Source organism: Spinacia oleracea, chromosome 4 (assembly GCF_020520425.1).
Source record: "Spinacia oleracea cultivar Varoflay chromosome 4, BTI_SOV_V1, whole genome shotgun sequence".
NCBI classification, from domain to species: Eukaryota; Viridiplantae; Streptophyta; class Magnoliopsida; order Caryophyllales; family Amaranthaceae; genus Spinacia; species Spinacia oleracea.
The window spans coordinates 187103819-187129751 of NC_079490.1; the positions used below are offsets into that span (position 1 = coordinate 187103819).

Genomic DNA, 25933 nt, shown 5'->3' on the forward strand with positions numbered 1-25933 from the left:
ATTATTTGACTTTGTTAGCATTTGATTTATAATAATAATAATAATAATAATAATAATAATAATAATAATAATAATAATAATAATAATAATAATAATAATAATAAGTTGACTTGAATTGAATTAAACTAGCTAACTGGTGATAAACCTCATATTCAGTGGGATAAGGTGGTCTGGAATAGATTGAATGTGTCAAAACATAGATTTATTTGTTGGCTGGCTATGCAAGGTAGATTACAGACTACAGCCAATCTAGCAAAACTAGGGATTAGCACTTCTGTTGAGTGTTTAATATGCAAGCAAGGTGATGAAGTTCATGAGCACCTATTTTTCAACTGTCAATACAGTCTGTTGTGTATGCAAGGTCTTACTACATGGCTTGGTATTCAGATTACTGGTACAAGTTTGCAGAATGTAATCAGTAGTATTAAAAGAATGAGGTTTTCTAATTTTAGAACTCAAGTATGTTATGCAGGGGTACGTGGCAGCTCTGGTATATCTGATCTGGAAAAGCAGAAATCAAAGTTTCTGGGAAAACTTTGTGCCAGCAGTGCATTCTGTTATGGGGAGTTTGAAGCAAATTGTGAGAGATAGGATCACAGTAGTCATGAATCAGAAAGTGAGTAGAAGAGACATTAGTTGGTTTCTCAGTTTGTAATTGTTGTGTAGTTGTGTGTAGCTAGTTTGTTAGCTGCTAGGTGTTTGTGTTGGCTGCTGTGGCAGTTAGTTGTGTTTTGATGCCTTTTCAGTTTGAGTTGGCTAGGTTGTATTTGACCTTGTTTGGTATTAATTATAATGCTTGCTTACCAAAAAAAAGAATTGAATTAAACTGAACTGAACTGCACTTAACTTAACTTAACTGCCAATTAAGTCCTTAAACTGCAATTAAGTCAAAAAGAACATGACCTAAGAGGCTAAGAGAAAACAATATTTGACAATTATATCCTCGATCACGAGTAATTGAATTGCAATCATAAAAACCATCATTAAACCAAGGAGTTATTGCATGTAACCCCCTAACCTTTACTGAATGTAACCTTCCCTTGATTTCAGCCTCGCATTTAATAATTGTAACCTTTCCTTTACTTTAGCCGTTTCCCTTGATTAATGCCCATAGCCTTTATTACTGTCTTGATGGCTATCATATGACCCTTTGAATGGTCCACCTTGCCAAGTCACGAGTAGGGTATTTTTCCGCCCAAACACTAGCTTCGAAAAAAGAAGAAAATAAAGCAATAAAAGCAAACAAAACTAAAACAAGTCAGAAAGCTTAGGGAGGAACAAAATGAGGCAGAGCAACCCCTCGAATGTCCTCCTCTAAGATTCTAACAAGTTAAAATGGAACAATAACTAAAATGACAAGATTAAAAGTGTGAGCGACTCCTTTGTTTGCGAGCCAATCTGCCGCTCGATTCCCTTCCCAGTAAACAAGAATTAGCTTGACTCTCCAATCGACCTCCCGTAGCATGGTATGACAACTTCTAAGTTCATGCGCACACTCACCATTTGGTATGCTTTCGCTGTTAAGGGCTTGGATGCAAGCCAGGTTATCTAGCTGCACTTCTAAATGTGTAACTTGCAGGTTTCTAGCAATTTCAAGCCCCTTTTTTAATGCCTTGACCTCGCCCGGAACGAACTGCAGTGTCCGAAGTTAGCATGGAAGGCTGAGACAAAGGAACCATGTTGATCTCGAATGATACCTCCACCTCCAACCGGTCCCGGATTACCTTTAGCTGCCCCATCAAAGTTAAGAGCATACCAACCATGAGTCGGTCCCATCACAGTTCGATTACTGTGGCTGAAGACTTTAGTACAACTACACTTAACTAAAGTACTAAACTAATTCGGGCTACTAAGCATAGGGACTAAGCTAGGGCTAGTTAGCTAAAAGATAAGTAATTAATTTTGTATTTTTGTTAACGTTAATGTTTCAACTGCTTCTTTTTTTTTTGACTCTAGATAAGATTATTTGACTTCATTTGCTTTTGGGCTTTGACTTTTCGACTATGCATGGGCCATATGATTGGTTGGCCCTGTTCTTTATGGGCCTGACCTTTTATGACTGTCCTTATATTTTTTGACGCTAATTAAATTACCTCACTAATCAATGGTAAAATCACTTTGCAATTAACGTCATCCACTGTCATCAGCTTACATCAAAAGATCCCAAATAATTATGGCTTTGTTTGTACATAGGACTAAAGCACAACATCCTACAAATTAGACAACCATTGAGTGACCCCCACCCCCAAATAATTATAAAAAAAAATTAAATAAATAATAAATATAATAATAATATAAATTAAATAGCTTGAAATTTTACCAATAATTAGACCCCACTTCAGTGTCCATTGAAAAGTAGGCCCCTCCATTTGGGATGTTACTAATAATCTCCCTCTCACTTCCCCCTACACTATTTCTCAACCACCTCTTGTTTTTTGTATATGATCTAGTAGAAATTGGTCCAATAGAAAAAGATATTACCTCACAAATCATAGATTTTGAGATTAATCTTCATTAGAGGCACTTTGGGAGTTCTAATTCCTGTCATTTTCCTCTACTTTTAAAGAATATTGTCTGTTAGCTCGAATCAGATTGACCTGTGCAAGATTCCTACCTTATTCGACACTTTCTTTTGACCTACTCAAAAAACATATTTATAGTACACCAAAACCTTATTATATTCTTAATATATTTATGAAACCAATTCCTCTATCCCTCTTATTTTTTTTTTAATCTAATGTGTAACAACACAAAAACCTTATTATAACTCTTAAAATATTTCACAAAGACACACCCATTTACCATAAGCTAAATCCCTAAAGTAATGGAAGGTTCATCTTCGTCATCTACACCCCAAAACTATGTAGGAACACCACCTCCACCTCCAACCTCAACAACACCTAGCCGTTATGAATCCCAAAAGAGGAGAGATTGGAATACTTTTGGTCAATACTTAAGGAACCAACATCCTCCTGTCCCTCTTCCTCATTGCACTAGCCACCATGTCTTAGACTTTCTTCGATACTTAGACCAGTTTGGAAAGACCAAAGTTCATGTACCTGGGTGCATGTTCTACGGCCAACCCGAGCCTCCAGCACCTTGTCCTTGTCCTCTAAGACAAGCTTGGGGTAGCCTTGATGCCCTCATAGGCCGCCTTAGGGCCGCCTATGAGGAGAATGGTGGACCACCGGAGACTAACCCTTTTGCCGGTAGCGCGATAAGGGTGTATCTTAGGGAGGTTAGGGAGTGTCAAGCTAAGGCTAGGGGTATCCCTTATAAGAAGAAGAAGAAAGGAGGTGGACGAGGCGGCGGTGGCGGTGGCGGTGGCGGTGGCGGAAGTGGTAGTGGTAGTGGTAGTGGAGAAGATCATTCTTCTTCTTTCTCTCCTGATGGATCTTCTACTTCCATGATGATGAGGTTTTCTTAGTATGATCCACTAAATCTATTATGTTTGTCTTGAAGATCATCAATTATTAAGAGGTATGTATTTATTTATGTTTATTTTATTTTGTCAGATTATATATATATATATTTTTTTTGTAATTTTTAATTGATGAATACAGTTTAAATAAATGGAATCCTCATTTGATTAAGTTTGTTTTTTGTTTTTTTTTTGACGGGGTAAAGGAAAATTTCATTAAAATAAAGCCATACAGCATCTACAATCAAATTTTTCCCTAAACAAGAACAAATCTAAAATATAGTAACAGATTCTTTTTTCCAAATAACTAAATGAGAAAATACTGAAAAACGGCTCCGAAATCATGGTATATGTGTAGCCATGAAATAACTTCGATGTCATAGCATCTTTTCGTTGGATGGAGGACCTCGTTACAAACGTTATAGTCATCTTGAAAAATGAATCTGCTTCATATCCCGGATTGATCTTGATCTTCAAAGTGCATACATCATAGAAACAACACAATTTCCACCATGAAATACACAAATAACACCCATCGACCCTATACCAACGCAAAAGCAGAAAACCTTTCGATTAAGTTTCTTATAGGGATTAAGATTGCATAGGGTTTGAGTATCTATAAGGAGTAGAGAAATTCTATTTTATAAATTAAGCAATTGTACTTGTATTGTTCTTATACGGAGTAGATAAATTAAGTAATATAACCTGGATTATCCATATACAGAGTAGAGAAATTCTATTTTATTTCCAGAATATCTCATCGATCTCTTGATTCATCCAACAACATATATATCATCATATCATTATTTCAAAACAAAGATTGAAGATCTCTTTAATTTAATCATTTTAGATTTTCTCTAGCTTTTTCTATATATCTTTCAATTATTTACTTATTGATAGTGAGGTTGAATTGAAAAAAGAAAACTAAACTTTGTATTTTAATTTTTAAACCACCATCTAATTCATCCAATAATTAGATTGTCCACCATAGCTAATGTGGATCCTATCCGTTTAATTTCACATTATTGAGGATGATTATTCATATAATTAAACGAGTAAATAGTAATAATTAAATATCTTATATTAAACGATCGTCATATTATGGCTAATTTAATGTCAGTTGGGATGGAGATGGGTGACATGCTAATGATTTGACACTTGGTTTACTTTACAATATACACGGTTAATTTATATGAATAATAGGAGCGTAATTATTCTTACTATATACTCGGTTAATTTTTACAAGAATTTGTATTATATCAGTTTTATAATCAAAGAATAACATCAAAACGAAACAGCTGGTTAAATTAACCAAATTACTTGATTTAAAGTTACTCAAGTATATATAATATATTTAATTTCACTCCATAGATGTAGTAAGAACGGATAAATACTAGTACCAACTAATAAGCTTTTTCTTCCTCGTACAAAAACCTAAACTATTCTTCAACGGGTTGTCTTCACTTTTCTAATTCGTAAAACTCTCAAGAACTAGAACAAAGAACAATTCTTAAACATCCTCGAAAATAGAAAGAAATAATAAATAAATATAGTTGGAGAAAGACTAAAGTATTATACTGCAATTATATAGTGGTTATTTAGCCGTCTTTTAAAGTGCTAATTTTATTGTGGTTTTGTGATTTTAGTGGGAATAATATGATTCTAAAGGTGGAAGTTGAAAAAAATAAATTAAATGATGAATTAATATTGGGTATTAAAGAGGAAGATGAAGTGGAACTGTAGAAGCGGTATTGTAGCTGTAAAATATTTCGTATAACAAACAACAAAAGAAAAATAAATGTATTGAAGAAAGATGGGGTGACATGTGTTATTCAATTATCCATGATTATCCTTTTTATAGATTAAGTATAGATTAAGTACGTATTTGATGCCATAGTATTAGATACAACCAGTAATGAATGAGCTGTTAAGAATTTTAAGGTATAAGATCTCTTAATGAACCTGCTTGATGTTAAACAAATTCATGATGAGAATGATGAGGTTTTATAAGTATCTAACTCTCGACGTGAATGTCAACTAGTTTAGTTGGTAAAGTTTAGAGAGGGTGGTACCCAAAACTTGAGATCAAATTTGATCTACACCCAGAGGCGGATCTATAGTGTAAGTAGGGTAGACAAATGTCTACCCTATTTTTTTTTCTTTTATAAAAAAAAGCTTCAAAAACCGAAAAATCAATCGGACAGTCAATACGACTAGTAATTATTATTCCCAAAGATAGTTACTAATGTTATGTGTCTCAGTGGTTTCAATAAATGGTTCGATTCCTCCCACTAGCATTTTTGCTAAACTTTGTCTTTACGCAATTAAAATCTATACAACAGGGTTTCTAAATGTATAGGATTTTGCATTAAAATTCTAAATAATGAACTATGCATGTTTTCTTTAATCAAATTTTTTCTATTCATAAATATATATTGTATTTAATTTATAAAATTTGCTACTTATTACAATTTTGCACATCCTATTTTTAAATCCTAGATACGCCACTGTCTACACCATTTGTTGTCTTACACTTTGTGTCTCTCTGTACACCAAAAAAAAAAAAAATCTAAAAAAGTAGAATAATGAGTGGCGGATCTTTAGCAAAAAAAATCATCAAAATTTACAGGGATGAAGAATAAAGCCGCTAAATTACGTACTGTTGAAAATAAGTGCACTAAGCCACTGTTACGCAACATTTTATTTCATGTGTATATTTGGAGCTGTATATCTAGCTAGGGTTTATAAATATTTAAAAAGATGGTAAAATATATTGGGATTTCGGGAAATTAGAAGCAGTATTGTCTGAGGAAATTATCACATCCTTTCACTTGTTTCTTAAAAAGGTCACATTATCCTACATTTCATCATCAAATATATACAAATTCTTATTCCCTACGTATTTTATTAGGAGTCACACTTATCATTTCCGGCTGTATTTTATTAGAAGTCACACTTTTATTTTTAATAACTTGTCTACACCACCATTTAATTGAATAATATATTTAATTTACCCAAGAACCCACCACCATATTAAACAGGTAATTTCAGAAACTCCTCACCTCTCCAAAATTTAATTGTCCCACTTGCTTTACTTGATTAAAATATTTATCGCTGCCACACTTGTTTTATTATTTTATTTCATTCAACTATTTTTCCTTAATACCCGTGCCCGGCCATATATGACTCCTATGTTTAAATACGGAGGGAGTATAAAAGAACTACTCCATATTAGACCACATACCACGGCCACATCTCCTACACACCTTAGGTTATGTGCTCTTCACCTTGTTCTTAGTGTTTATTACACCAGATAAAAAATAATCAGACCAGAAAAACAAAAAAACACTCACAAAAACCATTCAAACCAGATTAGGAAGAGTCATACCCAAAACTAGAAAATTGAAACCAAGAGAACAGAGCCTAACACACTAATGAAAATGATTTGACTTTTCTTACAATCTTTATCACTCAATCTTGGTAAGATGAAAATCTCATAAATCATTCTATTTTTTAAAAAAAGATTTTAACCTCTTTTATCCATCATAAAACAGTGATTCATGTGACTAAGCTAGTATTTCTAAATCGAGGGAGTAAATTATCTGTTTTTCTTTTTCATCACGTTTTATAGTTGGGTGTAAATGGTGACAACGAGAATGATTTTATGTTGTAAATATATTATATATATGATTATAAGAAATTTCATATTTTCATGTAAGACTCATGATAATGCATTTACCATGCACTTTGTTTCCGATAAAGCAAAAATGGAGAGAAATGGAGGGAAAGGGAGGGGCCACCGTTTTTTTTATCACTCTCCGAACATCCTGATAAGTCTCACCATGCAGAAAACACTAATTCCACCGGGTTTTTTTTCCTACTATGAGGAGTTTCCATCGCTTTCGACGAGTTGACTAATCTTCCGCGGGAGTTTGTATGAATACCTCGATTGCTAGCATCTCTTCCGGTTGAGATTTTTTCTATACCCAAAGCTCGAATCAGAGACCTTGGTTAATGAGCATGAGGCCCTTAACCGGCCACTCATTCCAACTTCAATTGGTACTCCCACCGTTCTTTAATGTCAATCCTTTTTTAAATCTAAGACAATATAATATAACTATATATAAGGAATTTTTCAAAATTACCACCTTATAAATTCTATTTTTTCAAACTTACCACCTTATATAATTTTGAAATTACCACTTTATAAAATCATAAGAATTCAAAGTTACCACCACTTAAGGGAAACTGTTAAATTTTCCGTTCGTAGGGTCCACTTTTTGGTTTCTTTTTCAACTCAACAAATTCAGTCATGACTACATAAAATCAATAGAAGATAACCAGATGGTATGAAATGTATATAAAACACAACATAGACAGCAGATGCAAAAGCAGGATAACACAAAGGGATTAGGAGCTAAGATTTCTTAATTTGCTTGGCTAAGGCTGCGTTCTTTTCACCTTATTTTCACTTATTTTTCCTGAACTTATTTTATCTGAACTTATCTAAACTTAACTGAACTTATCTGAACTTATCTGAACTTATCTGAACTTATTAGAACTTATCAAAACTTATTTTAGTTATAAATTGTACTTGGTCAACCCTTATTTTTCCTGAACTGAACTTATCTGAACTTATCTGAACTTAACTGAACTTAACTGAACTTATCTGAACTTATCTGAACTTATTTTTCCTGAAATAAGTGGAAATAAGGTGAACAGAACAGGGCCTAATTTGTACCAGAAATTTCTTAATTTTTCATGTACATGAGTGCTGTACAACAGCTGTTATTGTTTCTCAATGCAGTACCAGGAACTTTGAGGGTACGTGCTTTTATAAGGTGATAATTTTTAAATAAAAATATATAAGGTGGTAAGTTTTAAAAAGTGTACGGTAATTTTGAAAAAATCCTAACTATAATTGTCAAAATATAATTAAAGGGTTTATTGGGGATATTGAGAGTAAACAAGTGGACTATTTAGATATCTATAAATATTTGACAAATAAGAAAAGATTTCAAGAAGGACTAAAAAATAACATGAAACGGAAAGAGGACTAACATTGAAAACGAAGAGAGTATACTTTATTCATTTTATAATGATGTTTTAGTTTCATTATATTTTTTATGTTTGCCAGTGCACATTTTATATCATTTTTATCTCTAATTACACAATACTAAAAATTATAAAATTTAGATGTTCTTAAAATATTTATTGATAGACGAATAAATAAAAACACAACACATTTATATTGAGAAGAATTTAGAGAGTCTCTACAATTATGAATAAGGTTACAAATTCCGAATTAAAACATTATTATGAAATGGAGTATGTCACATACTATCCCCTTTTATTAAAATGCGTTAACCAGTTCCATTTTGGTCTGTTTATGAAAGTTGGGAACAAATTTATTTATTCTATTTTTGGCATAACACCCATCTTACCTCAAAACATTCATGGAGTACATCTTTAACTCCCCAATGAGTATCTCTTATCATCTACGGAGAGCCTTTTTTCTTATATTCAATTACCCACCTTTTCATACAACTAGCTTTTGAGCTCGTTCAAAGAACGGGTAGTTGTATAGTGGTTATTTAGTTTATCTTTTTAAGTTCTAATTAATTTTATTGAGCTTGTGATTTTAGAGAGAATATATGCTTTAAATAGAGGTAAATTTTGAAAATTGAAATAATACATAAATTAAATAGTGTAATAATATTGATTGTTAATCGGGAAGAGGGAGTGGAAAATGTTGAATGTAGATTGGTGAATTGATGTTGTATGAGAAAGATGGAGTGAAAGAGGCGATTGGAATTGTATAATACGAAGTATATCAAACAACAAAGAAAAAATAAAAAACCAAGAAAAAATAAAAAAACCAAATTGATGGAGAAATAATGGATGACATGTGTCATCTAATCAAATGTGTTGACCCATTTCATCTAATCAAATGTGGTTTCCCTTTTTAAATACTAGGTATAGACTAGGTATAGATTATTTTATCCAACCTTTTCTTACATCCATTCAACAGGCTAATAAATATTAGCAATATACTCCATCTGTATTATATTATTTTAGGAGTTATACTTACCATTTTTCGGTATTATTTTATTAGAAGTCACGCTTTCATTTTTAGTAACTTTTCTTCCACACCTTTTAATTATTTAATAAATCTAATTTTTATAGGGACCACAACTATGATAAATTCCCTCTCTACTTTGATTAAAATATTTTTCTCATCATTTTTTTCTATTTATTTATTTTATACCCCCTCATCCACTTATTTTATTATTTTTATTAGATTCAACAATCCTTCCTTAATCGCAAAACCCACAGTTACCATGGGGGTAAGTCTAATAATCTTACCCTGGGCTATGATTGGCTATTTTAATCCCAGTCATATCCTAGTCATTGTACTCCCGTCCAACTCAGCACCAAATATTTCAAACCTGATTTGAATTTGAAATTCAAAATAATGAATAATTTTTTTCCTTTTTTTTTTATGTGTTTATGTCGTTGTTTCCAAAGTGAACCACGGCCAGGCAGATTTCGCAGATCATCACGCAAACAACTACAATCTGTTGGTTAATGTTTATAACTCTCTTTCAATTGTAGATTCGATTCGGCCATCAATTTTTTTTGTGTCTGGTAATTTTTTTGAACCCGATCTATTTAGATCTTTTAAGGTTCGATGATACCGAAGTTTCTTTGTTAAAATGTGTAATCCACCTTTCTTCTCGACTGAAAAATGAACGATTAATCTCCTTCTTTCCAGGACAAAAAAAAACCATACCTTTTTGTATTGAAGATGACGAATTATTTCGTTTCAAAATGGAAGTATAGAATAGTGTTCAAGAAACTGTACCTTGAAACGACGAAGAAGAAAGCTTCAAATCTGCATAATGTGTAAACCTGATTTTTTTTTTTTTTTAATTTCTAATATGAAAATTGGGCGGTATAATTTTGGGAAGGAAATAACGCGCTGCAAAACCCGTTGAAGAAGACCTGCAATGGCGCAAACACTGAAAATTCCCCCCCCCCCCCAAACCAATTTTTTACTTGCTTAGTTGTCAATCCCTAATTGCAGGGTAAGTCTACTAAGCTTACCCCCAGGGTAAGGAGGAAGTATTTTCGGATATCAGATATGTGTGGGCAAATGCATATCATAGCAAAAGACAAAATAAGAAAAATGACAAAAAAGAAATTAAATGGTACTTTTTTAAACAAAAATGGTACTTTTTTTAACTGAATGGTACTTTTTTTTTACAGAATGGTACTTTTTTAACATAAATGGTACTTCCTTTTTTGTCTTTTAGCTATTTGTCTTTTAGTTGATATGTGTGTTGCCACACATATCTGATATCCGAAAAAACAACCTCCCAGGATAAGTGTATGATTTCCCTTCCTTAATACATATGTCGATTGACACGTAACTCCTAATAGAATAAGGAGATTTACTCAAAAAAAAAAAAAAAAAAGAATAAGGATTGAGTATGTAAACGGAGGTAATATGTGCTTGTTGCAATAATTTCCTGGAATAATTATTTTAATATCATATCAGTCGCCTTTGATTTGTCGACATTTTCACTAGATTTTGGCTTTCTAAGATTTCTAAAGATTTGTGCCCCCACCAAAATCTATTAATGTCAAGGATAAATAAATAAAAATTAAAGTATGCACCATAATTGGAACAATATCATTTTTTATATATATATATATATACTAGTCTTATATGCACGCAATGCGTACTGGAGTATACATGTAAAAATTAAAATCGTATTATTATAACTAATCATCACAAACAATAGGCAAAAAAACTATTCACAAAATTCATCTAAAATAATTAGACATCATCTAAAATGTATATATATATATATATATATATATATATATATATATATATATATATATATATATATATATATATTATATTTTATTTTGTATCTTAAGGTTTCTTCTAATCTTTCTAACTATTTTTTAATGGCGCTAATATACTTTTCCGTACTATATTTTCATAAAATATATTAATAATTCTATAAATGTATCATTGCAAATCTTTAACATAATAAAAATTCACAATATTGTCTATTGATCTTAGTGGGGTTTGGTGCAAGGAATTTCATTAAATATTAGTACGTAGTATATAATATACTTATTGGATGTACATCATATCACGCATTGATTTTAAACTAATTAAAGGCCCGCATATTAGTCTCTTAAATTGTATTTGTTTCGGTGCATTATGAAATTACTTCATGTGTTTGTTTTTATCATTAGGAAAATTTAAAAATAAAATAATTTTTGGCGGTAATTTTGATTAAATCAGAATAATCCAACGTTTAGGGAGTATCTTAGCAAAACATAATGTACACCTTTTTTTTTTAAAGAATGAGTCTACAATAAATGCCGTATATCGTAATGTACCGAAATTGATTTGTACTGCTAATCTGCTATGCATGGTTAATTATTTAATTTTCTTTTTAAAAGGAATGTTAATTATTTAATTAATCCTACCTAAAATAACATATTTAATTTAATAATTTAAGTTAATTATTACAATTAAAAAAAAAAACCTAACATCCCTTTTTCTATATTTTAACCCGTACCACGTCCTCTCAATCTGTGATTAGTTGAATATTTATCTTTTTATTCTATTCCTTATTAATTGAAATTCAATTGTTTCTTCTTTCTCCATATATATCAAGATTCTGCATTTAAGGATTAATATCATTACATTAGATTTTCTCAAATTAGTTATGGATCACAGTAATATGATGGTTCTTTGGCGTATTGAGAGTTAATTTTTCAAGGGATTTATTTGTTGCGAAGGATTTTTTTTTTTTTTTTCGTTTTTGGGTTATTGTTTGTTATAGAATTTCATTAATTTGTTGTCCTTTAATTAATTGACCCACTAGCAGCAACAATTAATTTGTTGTCTTATTAGTTGACCGATTCATGCTAGCCGGTTCAATTTATTTACTAGCGGTATTCTAATTAATTGGTATATTATTGGTACAAAGCAATATACGTCGTTTATTAAACTAGCGGTAAATAGCGGTACATGGCGTTTACATTGAAATTTTCGTTCTTTTTACCATCCTTTTGAATTATAAGACACCTCTATAAGTGCAAGTCGGTGCGACCATATATGAAATACTCCCTCCGTTCCTAAATAAGTGTCACTTTTTCATTTTTGGCGTTCCCTTATAAGTGTCACATTTCTATTTTTGAACATGTACTTTTCCCACTTTTCCATACACTTTTCACACTTTTCCATACACTTTTCCCACTTTTCTATAAATCATAATTACTTTTACTTACACATTCTACACTTATCCACTTTTCAATCCCCACATACACTTTAATTTGTACTTTATTCAATTAAACAATTATCTACTTTATCCTTTCCTCAAAAAAGACATTCCCAACCATTAACTTTTACACACTTTACAATTTTCTTAAGCACCGTGTCGAGGCCCAAAAGTGACACTTATTTAGGAACGACGGGAGTATTATCTCCTTTGCATTGTCATTAGACAATTTTATTGAAATTCATGACATTGATCAGTACTTATAAAGCTTGTGAAGTTGTACTAAATCGGCCAACTTACCAAAAATAGGCTCATACCTCCTTTTGTTTTGCTATATTGTTGATCATATAGAGCTCAATTTAGTACGGTCCGGAAAGAACAAAAGATTTACTAGACTAGGACAGATTTAAATATTCAATTCCCGAATATGGGATTGAAATGAAGTTGAAAACTTATCATTTACCCAAGTAGCTAGGCTAGCAATCTCCTATTGAGCAACATACCTATATTTATACTTTCCGTCTTCTCTTTCAAATAGGGAATATATTCCCTCAATCCGTCAATCAACATAAGTTGGTAGAGTTGGTGGAGAAGTCACAAGTTCGAGCCCCATTAACTGCGAAATGCTTGGAAGTGGCTCAAGCGATGACCTGCGGAGCTGGGCTGGTTTAACCTGTGCTATGTGCTGGTGTTCAGTTAGGGTCCCTTCTAAAAACCTATTAAAAAAAAAAAATTCTCTCGATCCGTCTCTTTTTTATTCCCCATTTCCTTTTAGGGACATCCTTTAAATTTGTCTCATGTCTTAAATAGTATCTTTTCCCACTTTCACTACCTCTCTATCTCTTCATGATCCCTTTTTTTCTACCTATGTGCAAAATTTACACTCAAATCTAAATAAAGCCCAATATACTCAATAGGGCAATAAAAAATGGACGAAGAGAGTAATGTTTGGTATAGGGAGTGTTTGGTTTGGTGTACAACGTTTCATGGAAAATAATTTTTGTTTTTTTAGTCATTTTACGTTGTTTGTTATAATAATTGGTAAGGGGTGTAAAACAATATTTCAATAACACTCAAACGTAAAAAATATTTTCCATTTGAATGGAAGGGAAACTATTTTTCCACTTTCCCTTCTTTAACTTTCTCTTCTATCTTTCCATCACTCCTCACCCATCAACTTTTACTTTCATAATCTCTACAATTTTTCTTGTAAGGAGCCGAATAACGAGAAAATAGGTTGAAATTGTGTTTTTCCACGCAAATTTATTTTTCCCTGAAAACGATTTTCGTGCGTCGTCGGACCAAACTGAGCCCTAGAGTAAAACAACTAAACCGTTTTTCCTTGAAAATGATTTTCCACTTTTCAATAATTTTACATTGTTGTTATAGCAAGGGATGTAAAATCACTTTTCTAATAACTCTTTCTAGAATAGAAAATATTTTCCGTTTGAAAGGAAGAGAAATTATTGTTCCACTTTCTCTCCTTGTCTTGCCTCCCTCCTATCTCTTCTCCCCAATCCCACCCATCTATTCTCAATTTCTTTTTCTCTAAAAATTTTCTTTTCCTCCGAACTTATCGGAGGAAAAGTCTTTTAAAATTGTATTTTTTCTTAGAAAATATTTTCTTTATAAAACTATTTTTCACCGAAAATATTTTCCAACGTATACCAAACAAAGCCCTAATGCAAAATTTTCTATGCCCCCACAAATCACAAGCTACGTACAACATGGCCAGGGAGGCAAAAATTTCGCAAAAATTTCTCTATCAGCATTATTACGTTTGGAATAACAAAATGTAGCATCCCAAATCTTGATCCTTTTGATACAGATTGAAACATCCTATCCATCAAATCGATCTTGTTGGTTTCACTTGGGATTCAAAGTACATATATACTCCATCCGTTTCGAAATTATAGTCATGTTTCCTTATTTGGATATTGTTTTTCCCACTTTTTTATATGCTATATTTTACTTTCTTATACACTTTCTCATTTTTCACATACACTATATTCCACTTTTTACGCCTTTTCATTTTCACATACACTTTTCCATATACTATACTCTCTCCGTTCCTAAATACGTGTCCAATTCCCATAAATAGCGTTCCCTTATAAGTGTCCAGTTTTCATTTTTGGACATACACCTTTCCCACTTTTCCATACACTTTTCCCACTTTTCCTAACACTTTTCCCACTTTTCTATAAATCATTATTACTTTTTCTTACACATTCTACACTTTTACCACTTTTCAATCACCACATCCACTTTTATATATACTTTATTAATAAACAATTATCTACTTTTTCCTTTCTCCAAAAAAAACATTTACAATCATTACCTCTTACACACCATTTAATTTTATTGATTACCGTGTAAATGTCCAAAGTGGACACGTATTTAGGAACGGAGGGAATATTTTACTTTCCTTAAAACCAATATATTTTTAGTCAAACATGACTATAAAATTGGGACGGAGGAAATAGTACGGACTAGATTCCATATTCAAATGTGAATTATTTAGTTTTTAGATTCTATATATGTATATTGAAGCTCTTAATAAGTCTACAATTACTTTTGATTCGTGATCATGGTTACTTAGGAGTCACCCGCAAAAGAAGGGGCTCCTACTTTTTTTCCACAAAAACGTATGTACCGAATATTTTTTTATGCAAGCTTGAACATTAACATAAATCAGAAAAATAAAATCCCTATAATGTCAGGATAAAGTATTTTTGCATATGTGATATGTGGTTACTAATGCATATTATAGCATTCGTGTACTACATACAATGTATGTACCGAATACTTTTTTATGCAAGCTTGAACATTAACATAAATCAGAAAAGTTAAGTGTTACAAACATAGGTTGATTGAGGTTTATCCGAGATAAATTCAGGGACTTGTTCAAATAAAACTACATCATAGTTATCTATTACGTAGTACATCAGTACGACAAAGTTTTGCTAATCTATCTGCAACCTTGTTAGTTTTCCTAGCTAGGTCCAAAATGAAGCTTGATTTCGAAAGTCCCTGCATTGTGTGACAATATTACAATTATCATCCATAATCAAATAATCCTGCATAACTCGTGCAATTGCTTGTTGGGAGTCTGATTGAATCATTTGTTTCTTATCCATAAACTCGTACTAATTAGTACATACGTAATTGTAAGTGGGATAAACCTGTAATATAGGTTTATGGCCAACTTACCTTGTGACTTGGATGTTATAGCTCTATCCGCTGCAAATTACTTAAGAGTAGCTCAAGCGTAGACATATTTAGCTGGGCTAGCTGGCTAATTAGTATTGTAATTAGGAGTAATAATTATACAAGAGTTTATTTCTTAACTTGTTTTGATTACCCATGCATTCCAATTGTTTATATAATCGCACGTATATATATTACTATTCCCTCCATTCCTTTTTGTTCTTCCCGTTTCTATTTCGGGCGTTCCTATATGTCCTTTCCATTTCCTTTTTTGGACATACATTTTTACCATAAAATTCCCCACCATCTCTTATTTAATTCATTCACATTTCCCTATTCACCCACCCAACTCCACTTTATAATTTTTTATTATTTTATTAAAAATATCTTCTCCCTCCTTCATTTCTTTAGTACTTTCTTTTACTACTTTATTACTTTCTCTTACATTCAATCATTACTCTTACACCAATCATTACAAGATTCAATTTTCTTAATTTCCACACTATTTCCCAAACGGGAAGAACATAAAGGAACAGAGGGAGTAGTACGGAGTATAAAAACTTGTAAATAATAATTCTTTTTAAATTATAGGGATTCAGTATATAATGTATTTTGTTGTGATTGTAGAACCACGCTATAATGAAGACGTCTCCACTGCAAGGATATCATCAGTGTGCGTGGAAGAACAATGTTTAATTCTAAGTTGCAATTGGGATGCCCAATCGTACGTGTTTAAGGATCGATTATTGTTTTGCTCATTATTTATTAGTTTTATTATTATTATTATTATTATTATTATTATTATTATTATTATTATTATTATTGATCAAGTTCCTTCTGCTTTCGGGTATTTCCCTTGTAGTCATTTGTACTCACTATTACTCTAAATTTTATTGCATATTCATTAGTTCATGAACTAAACCCATGATTAAATTAAATAAATTCATTATGTTCAAGTATATAATTATTCTCTTCGTTTCTTATTGATCTTCTATTTTAATTTGACTACACATATTTGTCAATTAATGTACATCTTTGACCATCAATACTTTTTAATTTTGTATTCCTAGTAAAAAAACATAAAATATTGATATTATTAAAGTACTTATTGAGAAGAATCAAACAAGACTACACATGACTATATATTATTCTTATATATTAAGAATAAATTAATATATTATTTCAAATTCTAAATATTGTAACGTTCCAAACAAAAATATCATTAAGAAATGAAGGGAGTATGAAGTATTTAGGTATTGAAATGCATGTAACACATAATTACAAGCTAAACGTACTCAAAGAAAAAATCTCCCTCGAAAGATAGGGTTTACTCGTCTCTCGATAGAGACGTCTTCTCCATTCTGCAAAGTGTTGGTCTCCAGCAATGGCCGATGAAATCACGAATATATGCTCTAATCTTTCTTTAGACGATCACGATGGTGCAATATATTGTGGACTTTGGTGAGATTGAAAGCTCGGAAGCGGAGGGCAAATTAGAACTTTTGTTAGTCGGAACTAAGGTTGGTAAGAGAGAGAACTTTTATCGAGCATTCCCAATTTCCTTCTCCCGGATTCAATGGGCCTAGGACCTATGGCAATCAATTCCCACAAAATTCAATAGGCTATGACAATTGTAACACCCTAATAATTCCTTGCTTTTTATAAAACATTTTCCAACTTTAAAACAAATGAATTACCAAGATATTACCACCACCGTGATAACGGCTATTACTATTTACCAGAATTACGCAGCGGAATTAACTAACTTTCAAAACATATTAAATAAATAGTTAATGGTTATTAAAACAAGTTGGAACCACTGAGGCCCAAAACCAAAGTATTAAACCATTTAAAAATCCATTAAGTATAAATAGTATTCAATTGGGAGTTTGAAAATCACAAATTCTTATTTATAATGGGTGTACAATAAATATTGTACACCGGAGTAGAAGTTGACTCAAAATGCTTAAAAGTTATATTTATATATGTAAAAGTTATCTATTTTTTAATGATAAATTTTTTCATTTGAATAAAATTTATTTCTTCAAAATCACTAATAATGTATAAATTAATCATTTAACCCTTTAAAATGTTTATCTATCAACTTTTTAATTTTATAATATTAAAGTTACAGAAAAATAGGTTAAAGTTACAAAAAAAACTTCATAAAAGTTATCTTGGTGTACAATAAATTTATTGTACACCTTGTGCGCGCAAGACCTTTTGTTTGAAAATTTCCATAACCAAATTGGATCTTGTACATTTCCCTGCTCCACACTTGCACACCTACCTGAGCCCTTTTTACTTCCCAAACAGTATTCAAATTTAAATTTAAATTTAAATTACTCCGTAATGAAATTTTAAGATTGAAAAAGGGAAGATCCCTACTTCTTAAAGGGGGGGAGGGTTGGTTTATCAGAAAAGCCATACATCACGATTATTCATGCATAAAATAACCACTAATAATAGCGGATTTACAAATTCTCCGCACACTGAAGTGGGTACAATAGTTTCAGGAAAAAATTCGGTTCAATGATAATCATCATCAGTTCTACTACAGGAAAATTTTCAAAAGAAGTTCAGCTTCTTCCTCCCAAGCTCAAATTTGCCGTCAACAGAACGATCAAGCTGCTCCCCCAATTTACTGAGATCCCTGACAAAAAGGAACACAAAGTATGTAAGATTACACAAGAAAACAAGCAGCGAATACAGCTTATGCTTATGTAACACTAGAACTTTCCTGTTTGTTCCCTACACCCAACATATTGCATCTGAAAGCTGAAAAAGACCCAAAAAGAGAAAAAACAAAGTGGCAGAAACTAGACCAGATATATAAATGAGGCACAAGGCTCGGTTCACGTCCTCTGAATTATGCAGACTATGAAATCTCATATTGGCACCCTGTCTTTCTATCAGTGTCTTTCCCCCGGCACAAAATATCGCTAGAACAATGAGATGACTAGCAAATTTCGGAAGAAACAACCCATTGACTAGTAGAGAAGAAAAGACGAAAAAATGAAACAACCAAGCTTCCTATATATTACCAGGAGACTAATGGACATCAAATAATATTCACTCTTATTATCTTCACCTTAAACAAGTATGGATGCACAACAAGAGTTGCCGCAGAAGACAACTCCATGCAGCTGGTTGAAGTCGTTGAACTCATGTTCATATACCCTACTGGTGTGACTATTTGATAATTGTACTTGGCCTAGGCTAGGGTTAAATAGGGCGTGTAGTGTGCTGCTCACTGAAAGAGACATCAAAAAGTAAGCAAATACACCAAGTGTAACGCAGTAAGAAAACACGATGCATGCACATTAGAAGCATATGTGCTACCAACGGCAGAAGTTCCGAAGTGAGATACTTTGGTACGAGATCATAGGGCTGGAGAAATATTCCTACATCTTATTCTTCTTCAAAGGTTATAATAGGCATAATATTAGTAGACATTATAATGTCCCATTATAGCTAATTAGTTGGGTTATGATAGGTGTAATGTAACAAGAGTATGGACATAAGATTTGGGACATAACATTTCAGGTGTTGGACAAAACATCTCAGATTATGGACATTATTTTCAGATGTTAAACATTTCATCTTAGATATAAGATCAAAATCTAAGACCAAAAGATAACCAAAGATCGAGTTTTGAGACCAAGCCCAAAAACTGAGTCCTGAAGCCCAAAATCTGAGACCCTTTTATGTTGTTATACTAACTTCATTTAGGTCAGCTACCACCTTCTCCTCCATTCGTAAAATCAAAATCCCTATTTTCAATTCTGAGCCTCCACCGCTCTTAAACAGTTAAACTCATCACCTCTTTCTCATACCCACTTATCTACCCAAAAAAAATTGTTTCACTCTGTTTTATCAGTGGACAGTTTTAATGAAGAAATCATTGTTTGGAAATGAGGCCCAAAAGTCGAAAAATCATGGTAGATGTTTCCCCAATCTAATGTTACCGTTTTCTCTAATTCCATTATTAATTGATTATTTCAAAGGTTGCATTATTAACTGAAAATCGTCGAATGTTGGATTATTTAAAGCAATTTTTCCTTGACAATACAATACATTAAAAAAGGATTGAACTTTTGAGGGTAAGTTTGTATGAATTAGACCTCCTAAACCCGACTCATGCGATATACATGGTTGTGCAGTTGTTGTTTTTCCCTAAAGGATCAATGAATAACTATTCCTAATATCGTAACATAGACATACATCCTCCATCTGGAGGCATAGTCATGCGTACTTTTATAAAAAAATTCATAGGTTTCTCTGAAAAAACAGTGGGTTGCAAATGCACTAAGACTTTTCAAGATACCAACCCAAATGAAATAGAAGTGGGGATAAAGTAATAGTCACTTCTGTGTTTGAAATTTTCAAAAACAACAAAACTACAGAACAAGGGACTGAATATATTTTTCCTATCTAAGAAGTACAAACCCAACATTTCCATTCAGTTGTTAACGCAATTGATCCTTAAACCAACGAGTCGCCCTAGAAGGTATATACATACCACCAAATTGTAAATGTTATCTAACACCAAACAACGATATGAACTAGCACATCAAGAAGAAAGGTCAATTTCATAAGCATTTAATCAATGCATGGATGGTAGAATTAATCATAGCACATCACACATAAGTACATAACCACAAATACACTATACTTTACAGCAGCCTTGTCAACAAAGCACCTTGTCATGCAGCGCAGCCAAAATGTATGGTAAGAAATTCAAGGATTTAGCACCAAAGCACCTTTTTCTTTTAGGAGAGGATTAAGAGAAGTAGCAAAAGTGTTCTATAAAAGATACTACCACTTATTCACAAACTTCATTTGACTATCGCTTATGATTTTGACATAAGAAAAAATATGGAAATATGGTCATGTGGGATCTTCTTGGATTCATCTCATTGTGTACTTTTTGGAATATCAACTTTTAAAATTTGGCAAATACATAATTAGAGATATTAATTCTCAAAGTTTTTGATTGACAAACGTGAAAAGATAAAGCGTAACCATTATTTCGAGATGGAGGAGTAGATGTCAGAAACTTAAGGGAAGTCGGGAACATGAAAGGAATGGTAAGCGCAAGAGTTGAAAAGTATCAAACGGAGGTCGACAAGTTTTAAAGGATTAGAAGCCTAACTCTCCAATGTTGAACTTAAGTCATTCACCTTATAGCTATAAAGATCAGGATCATTATAAGAGATATTATAAATATCTTAATTCGAGGTAGATCACACAAGTTTACAGCCTATTCCACACAATATTACAAAAATCCTGCTTAGGAAAGCATCCCACAAGAAGATTGTCCGGATAAGATTCAAGAGATGTCCATTAAGGAACGACCAAGGTAACAATCGTGGTAAAGAATTCCCAACACTAAAATGTTTTAAAGTCCTCTAGCTTACACTAAATAAGTGATCACATAGGCACTGCTCAAGGGAGCTTCTAATAGAGCCATGAATCTGCGATCTATGTTCTTAAATCACCTACTAAAGGAATATCTCTCATATAGAATACACAACAAAATGAATTTAGGCAACTTAAAAGCAGAACTACCTAACAATCACTCTACGGTATCATCCAAATACAGAGTGCCAACGTAAAACAAATGGTCAATTCTACTGTAAAAACAAGTATTGAACTTCAAATCACGCTGCCCAAACAAGTATTAAATTTCAAATGGCGCTACCCAAACAAGTTTAGGCATAATACTATAATAAAAGCACAAGTTTTGAACCTCAATCACTCTACGGTATCATCCAAATACAAAATACAGAATGCCAACGTAAATTAAATGGTCAATTCTACTGTAAAAACAAGTATTGAACTTCAAATCGCGCTGCCCAAACAAGTATTAAATTCCAAATGGCGCTACCCAAACACGTTTAGGCATAATACTATAATAAAAGCACAAGTTTTGAACCTCAATCGCGCCACTGGAACAATTATAGGAAGAATCCTAAAGTAAAAACTAGTACTGAACCTCAAATTGCGCTTATATCCCTCTCTTTCCCTTCCCTCCCTTACTCTCCATTCCTACTATCCAAACAAACTGACGTTTTAAGAAAAAGTACATCAGGAAGGTTAGATCATTAGACTGCTAATGTCTGTGTAGTGACTTACTTATAAACGAGTTTTCTTGTTTCTATGCTGCAGAAATTCGCCCCGCTCCTCATAAGGACAATCATGTAAGGATCTACAAGCATATGGAAGTTGATTGAATCAGGGCTTACCCTCTTTGTTTGCAAAATGGACCATCAACCAAATTGACTGGTAAGTTTATCATCTTATCCATATATAAAGGATTTTATTAGGAAGTATTGAAAAACTGCCTACACGGACAATAATTTTAATCTTAGATTATTGTTATAATTTTCTAGAAATAAATTGTTTGCTTTAGCTTATCATGCTTTTTGTTTGTTTGTTCCTTGCACGGCTTAACGAAAATACACGGTATTTGTTAACCGACCAGCTCATAGTCCATATCAGTGGGCATTATTATTGGGAGGTTTTCTTATCATGGAGAGTTCTTTTGTTCTCTTAATAAAACCTACCGCGCAAAGGACACTGAATGATTGTTGGCACCATTTCTTAAGATAATTACCCTCATATTCTTTACTGGTTCATGTAACATGCTTAGAGACTCATGGTTGCAATTTCAGTAGGGTGCACCTTATAAGAGAAAGGTATAGAAGAATGCAAATACTCAAGATTTTGTTCTCTTGTCAAACAATTGCAACCACTACGATTCTGTAGTTCTATTATAAGCTATTTTCTGGGATTTCATGTTAACAAAGGGTAAGAAAATGTTCAAAATTTTGAATCAAAAGGAAATGTAAAAAAATTGAATTATACAGATTATTATTTTTTACTACTAAGATTTAAGGTAATCACAGCTCATCATTGGTCAAAGAGATCACATAGGCACTGCTCAAAGAGAAGCTTCCAACTGTGTAAATAAATGGTCAATTTTACTATAAAAACAAGTACTCCGTATTGAACTTCAAATCGCGCTACCCAATGAACTTCAAATCGCGCTACCCAAATGAACTTCAAATCGCGCTACTCAAATGAACTTCAAATCGCGCTACCCAAACAAGTAAAGACATAATACTATAGTAAAAGCACAAGTTCTGAACCTCAATCACGCTACTGGAACCAGTATCGGAAGAATTCTAGGGTAAAAAACAAGTGTTGAACCTCAAATCGCGTTGCCAGAAGAGGCATATGCATAATCGTATTGTAAACACGAGTACTAAACCTCAAATTGTGTTTATTCTATAGGATAAATCCTATTATCATAAGTATTGAGCCTCAAATTGTGCCACCGGAGAAGTATAGGCAAAACCCTATTGTCAAAACAAGTAATGAACCTCAAATTGCGCTATCTTATAGGGCAAAACTGAAAGAAATATTGTCACTATCAAGTAGTATACCTCAAATCGCGCAATCCAAACAAGCATTACAACTATAAAGAAAGCAATTAGCCATAACATCCCTAAATCAATTCCAATCCCTAAAAATCAAAGTCATATTACAGAAAAGAGAAAGAGGTAACCTATTACTGGTAGCCACCACCGTGAGTATTCATATCCTCCTCAATAGTAGCCGTCAAATAAGGGATAGGGTAATCAGAAGGCTGAAAGGTTTTCTCTGCCATCATCTTCTCAACATCGGCCTTCTTCAGGACGGTACGGCGGATGGCGGGGCGGTTGCGACGCTGGTCTCGAGGAAAGTACTTGATGTCGAACACCGTATCGGGGTTGGAAGATGGGACAATCGCTTCCTGGGGGATGGTGGCGGGGCAGAAGAGACGGTACTCCGTCGCCCTTGGCACCGCCGACTTGTACTCAGGCGATGCACACGGACCTGTGATCTGCCATGGCGCTTTTATGTAGCGTCTTAGGGATTGCAACCATGATTTTGCGGCGTTTGTTGATGACATTCTGGCGGTGGTAGTTATGGTGGATTTGAAAGGTCCGCCTAGAGTTTTTGACGTTGCAATCACGGAGCTAAGGTGTGGACTTGTGCTTTATGACTTAAGATCGAAATTCAGAGGCCTTTTGCAATTCCTTGGTTTGTTAACAACGACTTTTATGTCTACCCCAAATTTTTTGGCTGTGCGACCATCTAAAATGACGTTGTTTTGTATTGTTTAATATTAATATTAATATACTGGTATGAAAATGAACATTTATCTACTTATCTGGCAATGAATATTTACTATTTCAAAATAAATCATTTATTTATTTGCAAATGAAAATCTACTATTTTAGAAATGAACATTTATTTATTTATTTGAAAATGAACATTTATCTACTCATTCGAAAAATGAACGTTTATCTAATTATTTGGGAATCGTCATTTATTCAACCAATTTAGAAATGAACATATATATAATCATTCGAGAATGAACTTTTATCTAATTGTTTGGGAATTCTCATTTATTCAACCAATTTAGAAATGAACATTTTTGTTTTTTTTTGTTTTTTGATAAACAAATTAATTCATTGATAAAAAGTCATACGACATCTACATAAAGATTTAAATCTAACAAATACATAACAATCGAATCAAATAAAAACTTTCTTTCACCATAGCAACGATCGTAGTATATCAAACATTCTGTATACCCTCTTTGATATCGCTGTGATTTACAGCCTTCATTGACGAGAGGGTCTATACATCTGTTGTAGACGTGACAAATATGATTTCCGTCTGATTCGTCTGATTGTAGTCGAAAGATTGACATCCTCTTCAATCCCGCATAAATCTTTACCAAAGAAACAACATGAACTAAACTAAACACACAAAACTTAACTAAAAACAAACCCACCATAGGGGTACTTACTACACTGAAACAATCAAACCCACCGTAGGGGTACTTACTACACTGAAATTATGTAGTTTTATTGAAATCTAACGCAAAAACACAACAGAATTGAAAGAGAGGGGGTGGAAATAACCAAATTTCCGAATTTTTTTTGGCTATTTCCGCCCTAAAAAACCCTAATTTTGTAAACCCTAAAAAGAGAGAGAAAAGAGGGGGAGAGGGAGAAGCGGCAAATGAGTATTTACTAATTTTAAAATGAACATAATTATTGTATTACTATGTTATTACATTAAACATATATTTACATATATTGTGCAATTAAAACATGTCAGAAAACATATATTACCGAAAAATTGAACATTTTAGGCATTGCCTATGCAAAATTGTACTTGAATTACAAGACATTGGTACAAATCATCCTCTTATTTTCCTATATCTTCAATCTCGAATCTTACTTTTGATGTAATCTCGAGTTCTGATACTTTTGAATGTGCGCATGAAGTGTGATTTAAACATAATATTTGACATTCACGGTTTCAATTTCCTCATTGTTGTAGGCTGGAAATGAAAATAGTAACTAATTTAATATGATGATCACAACTAATTTAAAAGTGAACATTTAATGATTTGAAAATGGTAAGCATTCAAAATGTTTAAATGATTATACAAGAATAATAAATGGGAATTAAAAAAAAAAGAATAATAAATGTGCTTATACTTGAACATGCAACCTTTTATAAATGTACATGCTCAAAATGATTTTTTAACATGCTTTAAATGGTTATCATATAAATCAAGTACTATTAACATAATAAATCATTTTATAAATGAACATAATACTTATTCAAAATTAATATACACAAGGAATTTCTAGCGCTCAGCAGATCTGAGTCAGAAAATTCTCTTTCCGAAATTTATCTTATTCTGGCCTATTTTGCTATAAATAGCGCCTCTGAAACTGGAAAAAAATACACAACAATTCCAACCCTAAACCTTTAAGCTTGAGTATTGACCGAAGCTTTCTAAGTCCTGATTCGTGTTTCTGCCGTATTTAACACATTGTTAAGCAGACCCTGCCCACACGACTGCCTGATCTCTGAATCCTGTCGAAGTGTTGTAGAAACCTAAACACAATCCTAAACCCCA

General features: G+C 32.6%; 3 protein-coding genes across 3 annotated transcripts; 2 read left to right on the plus strand and 1 right to left on the minus strand.

Annotated features, from left to right (window-relative positions):
* Positions 1–219: 219 nt before the first annotated feature.
* On the plus strand, positions 220–735 carry LOC130472263 (uncharacterized). The gene is made up of 3 exons (XM_056842792.1): positions 220–411; positions 473–616; positions 721–735. Exons 1-3 carry the CDS (start codon positions 220–222, stop codon positions 733–735), a joined length of 351 nt encoding a protein of 116 aa, XP_056698770.1.
* Positions 736–2492: 1757 nt separating this feature from the next.
* LOC110782665 (protein LIGHT-DEPENDENT SHORT HYPOCOTYLS 10) lies at positions 2493–16897 on the plus strand. The gene is made up of 2 exons (XM_021986860.2): positions 2493–3480; positions 16567–16897. The coding sequence occupies exon 1, from the start codon at positions 2825–2827 to the stop codon at positions 3425–3427; it is 603 nt and encodes a 200-aa protein (XP_021842552.1). The 5' UTR covers positions 2493–2824; the 3' UTR covers positions 3428–3480; positions 16567–16897.
* A 1408-nt stretch (positions 16898–18305) lies between these two features.
* LOC110782666 (uncharacterized) lies at positions 18306–24021 on the minus strand. Its single transcript, XM_021986861.2, has 2 exons — positions 23513–24021; positions 18306–18592 (listed from the first exon to the last, which is right to left on the minus strand). Exon 1 carries the CDS (start codon positions 23897–23899, stop codon positions 23516–23518), a length of 384 nt encoding a protein of 127 aa, XP_021842553.1. The 5' UTR covers positions 23900–24021; the 3' UTR covers positions 18306–18592; positions 23513–23515.
* Positions 24022–25933: the final 1912 nt, after the last annotated feature.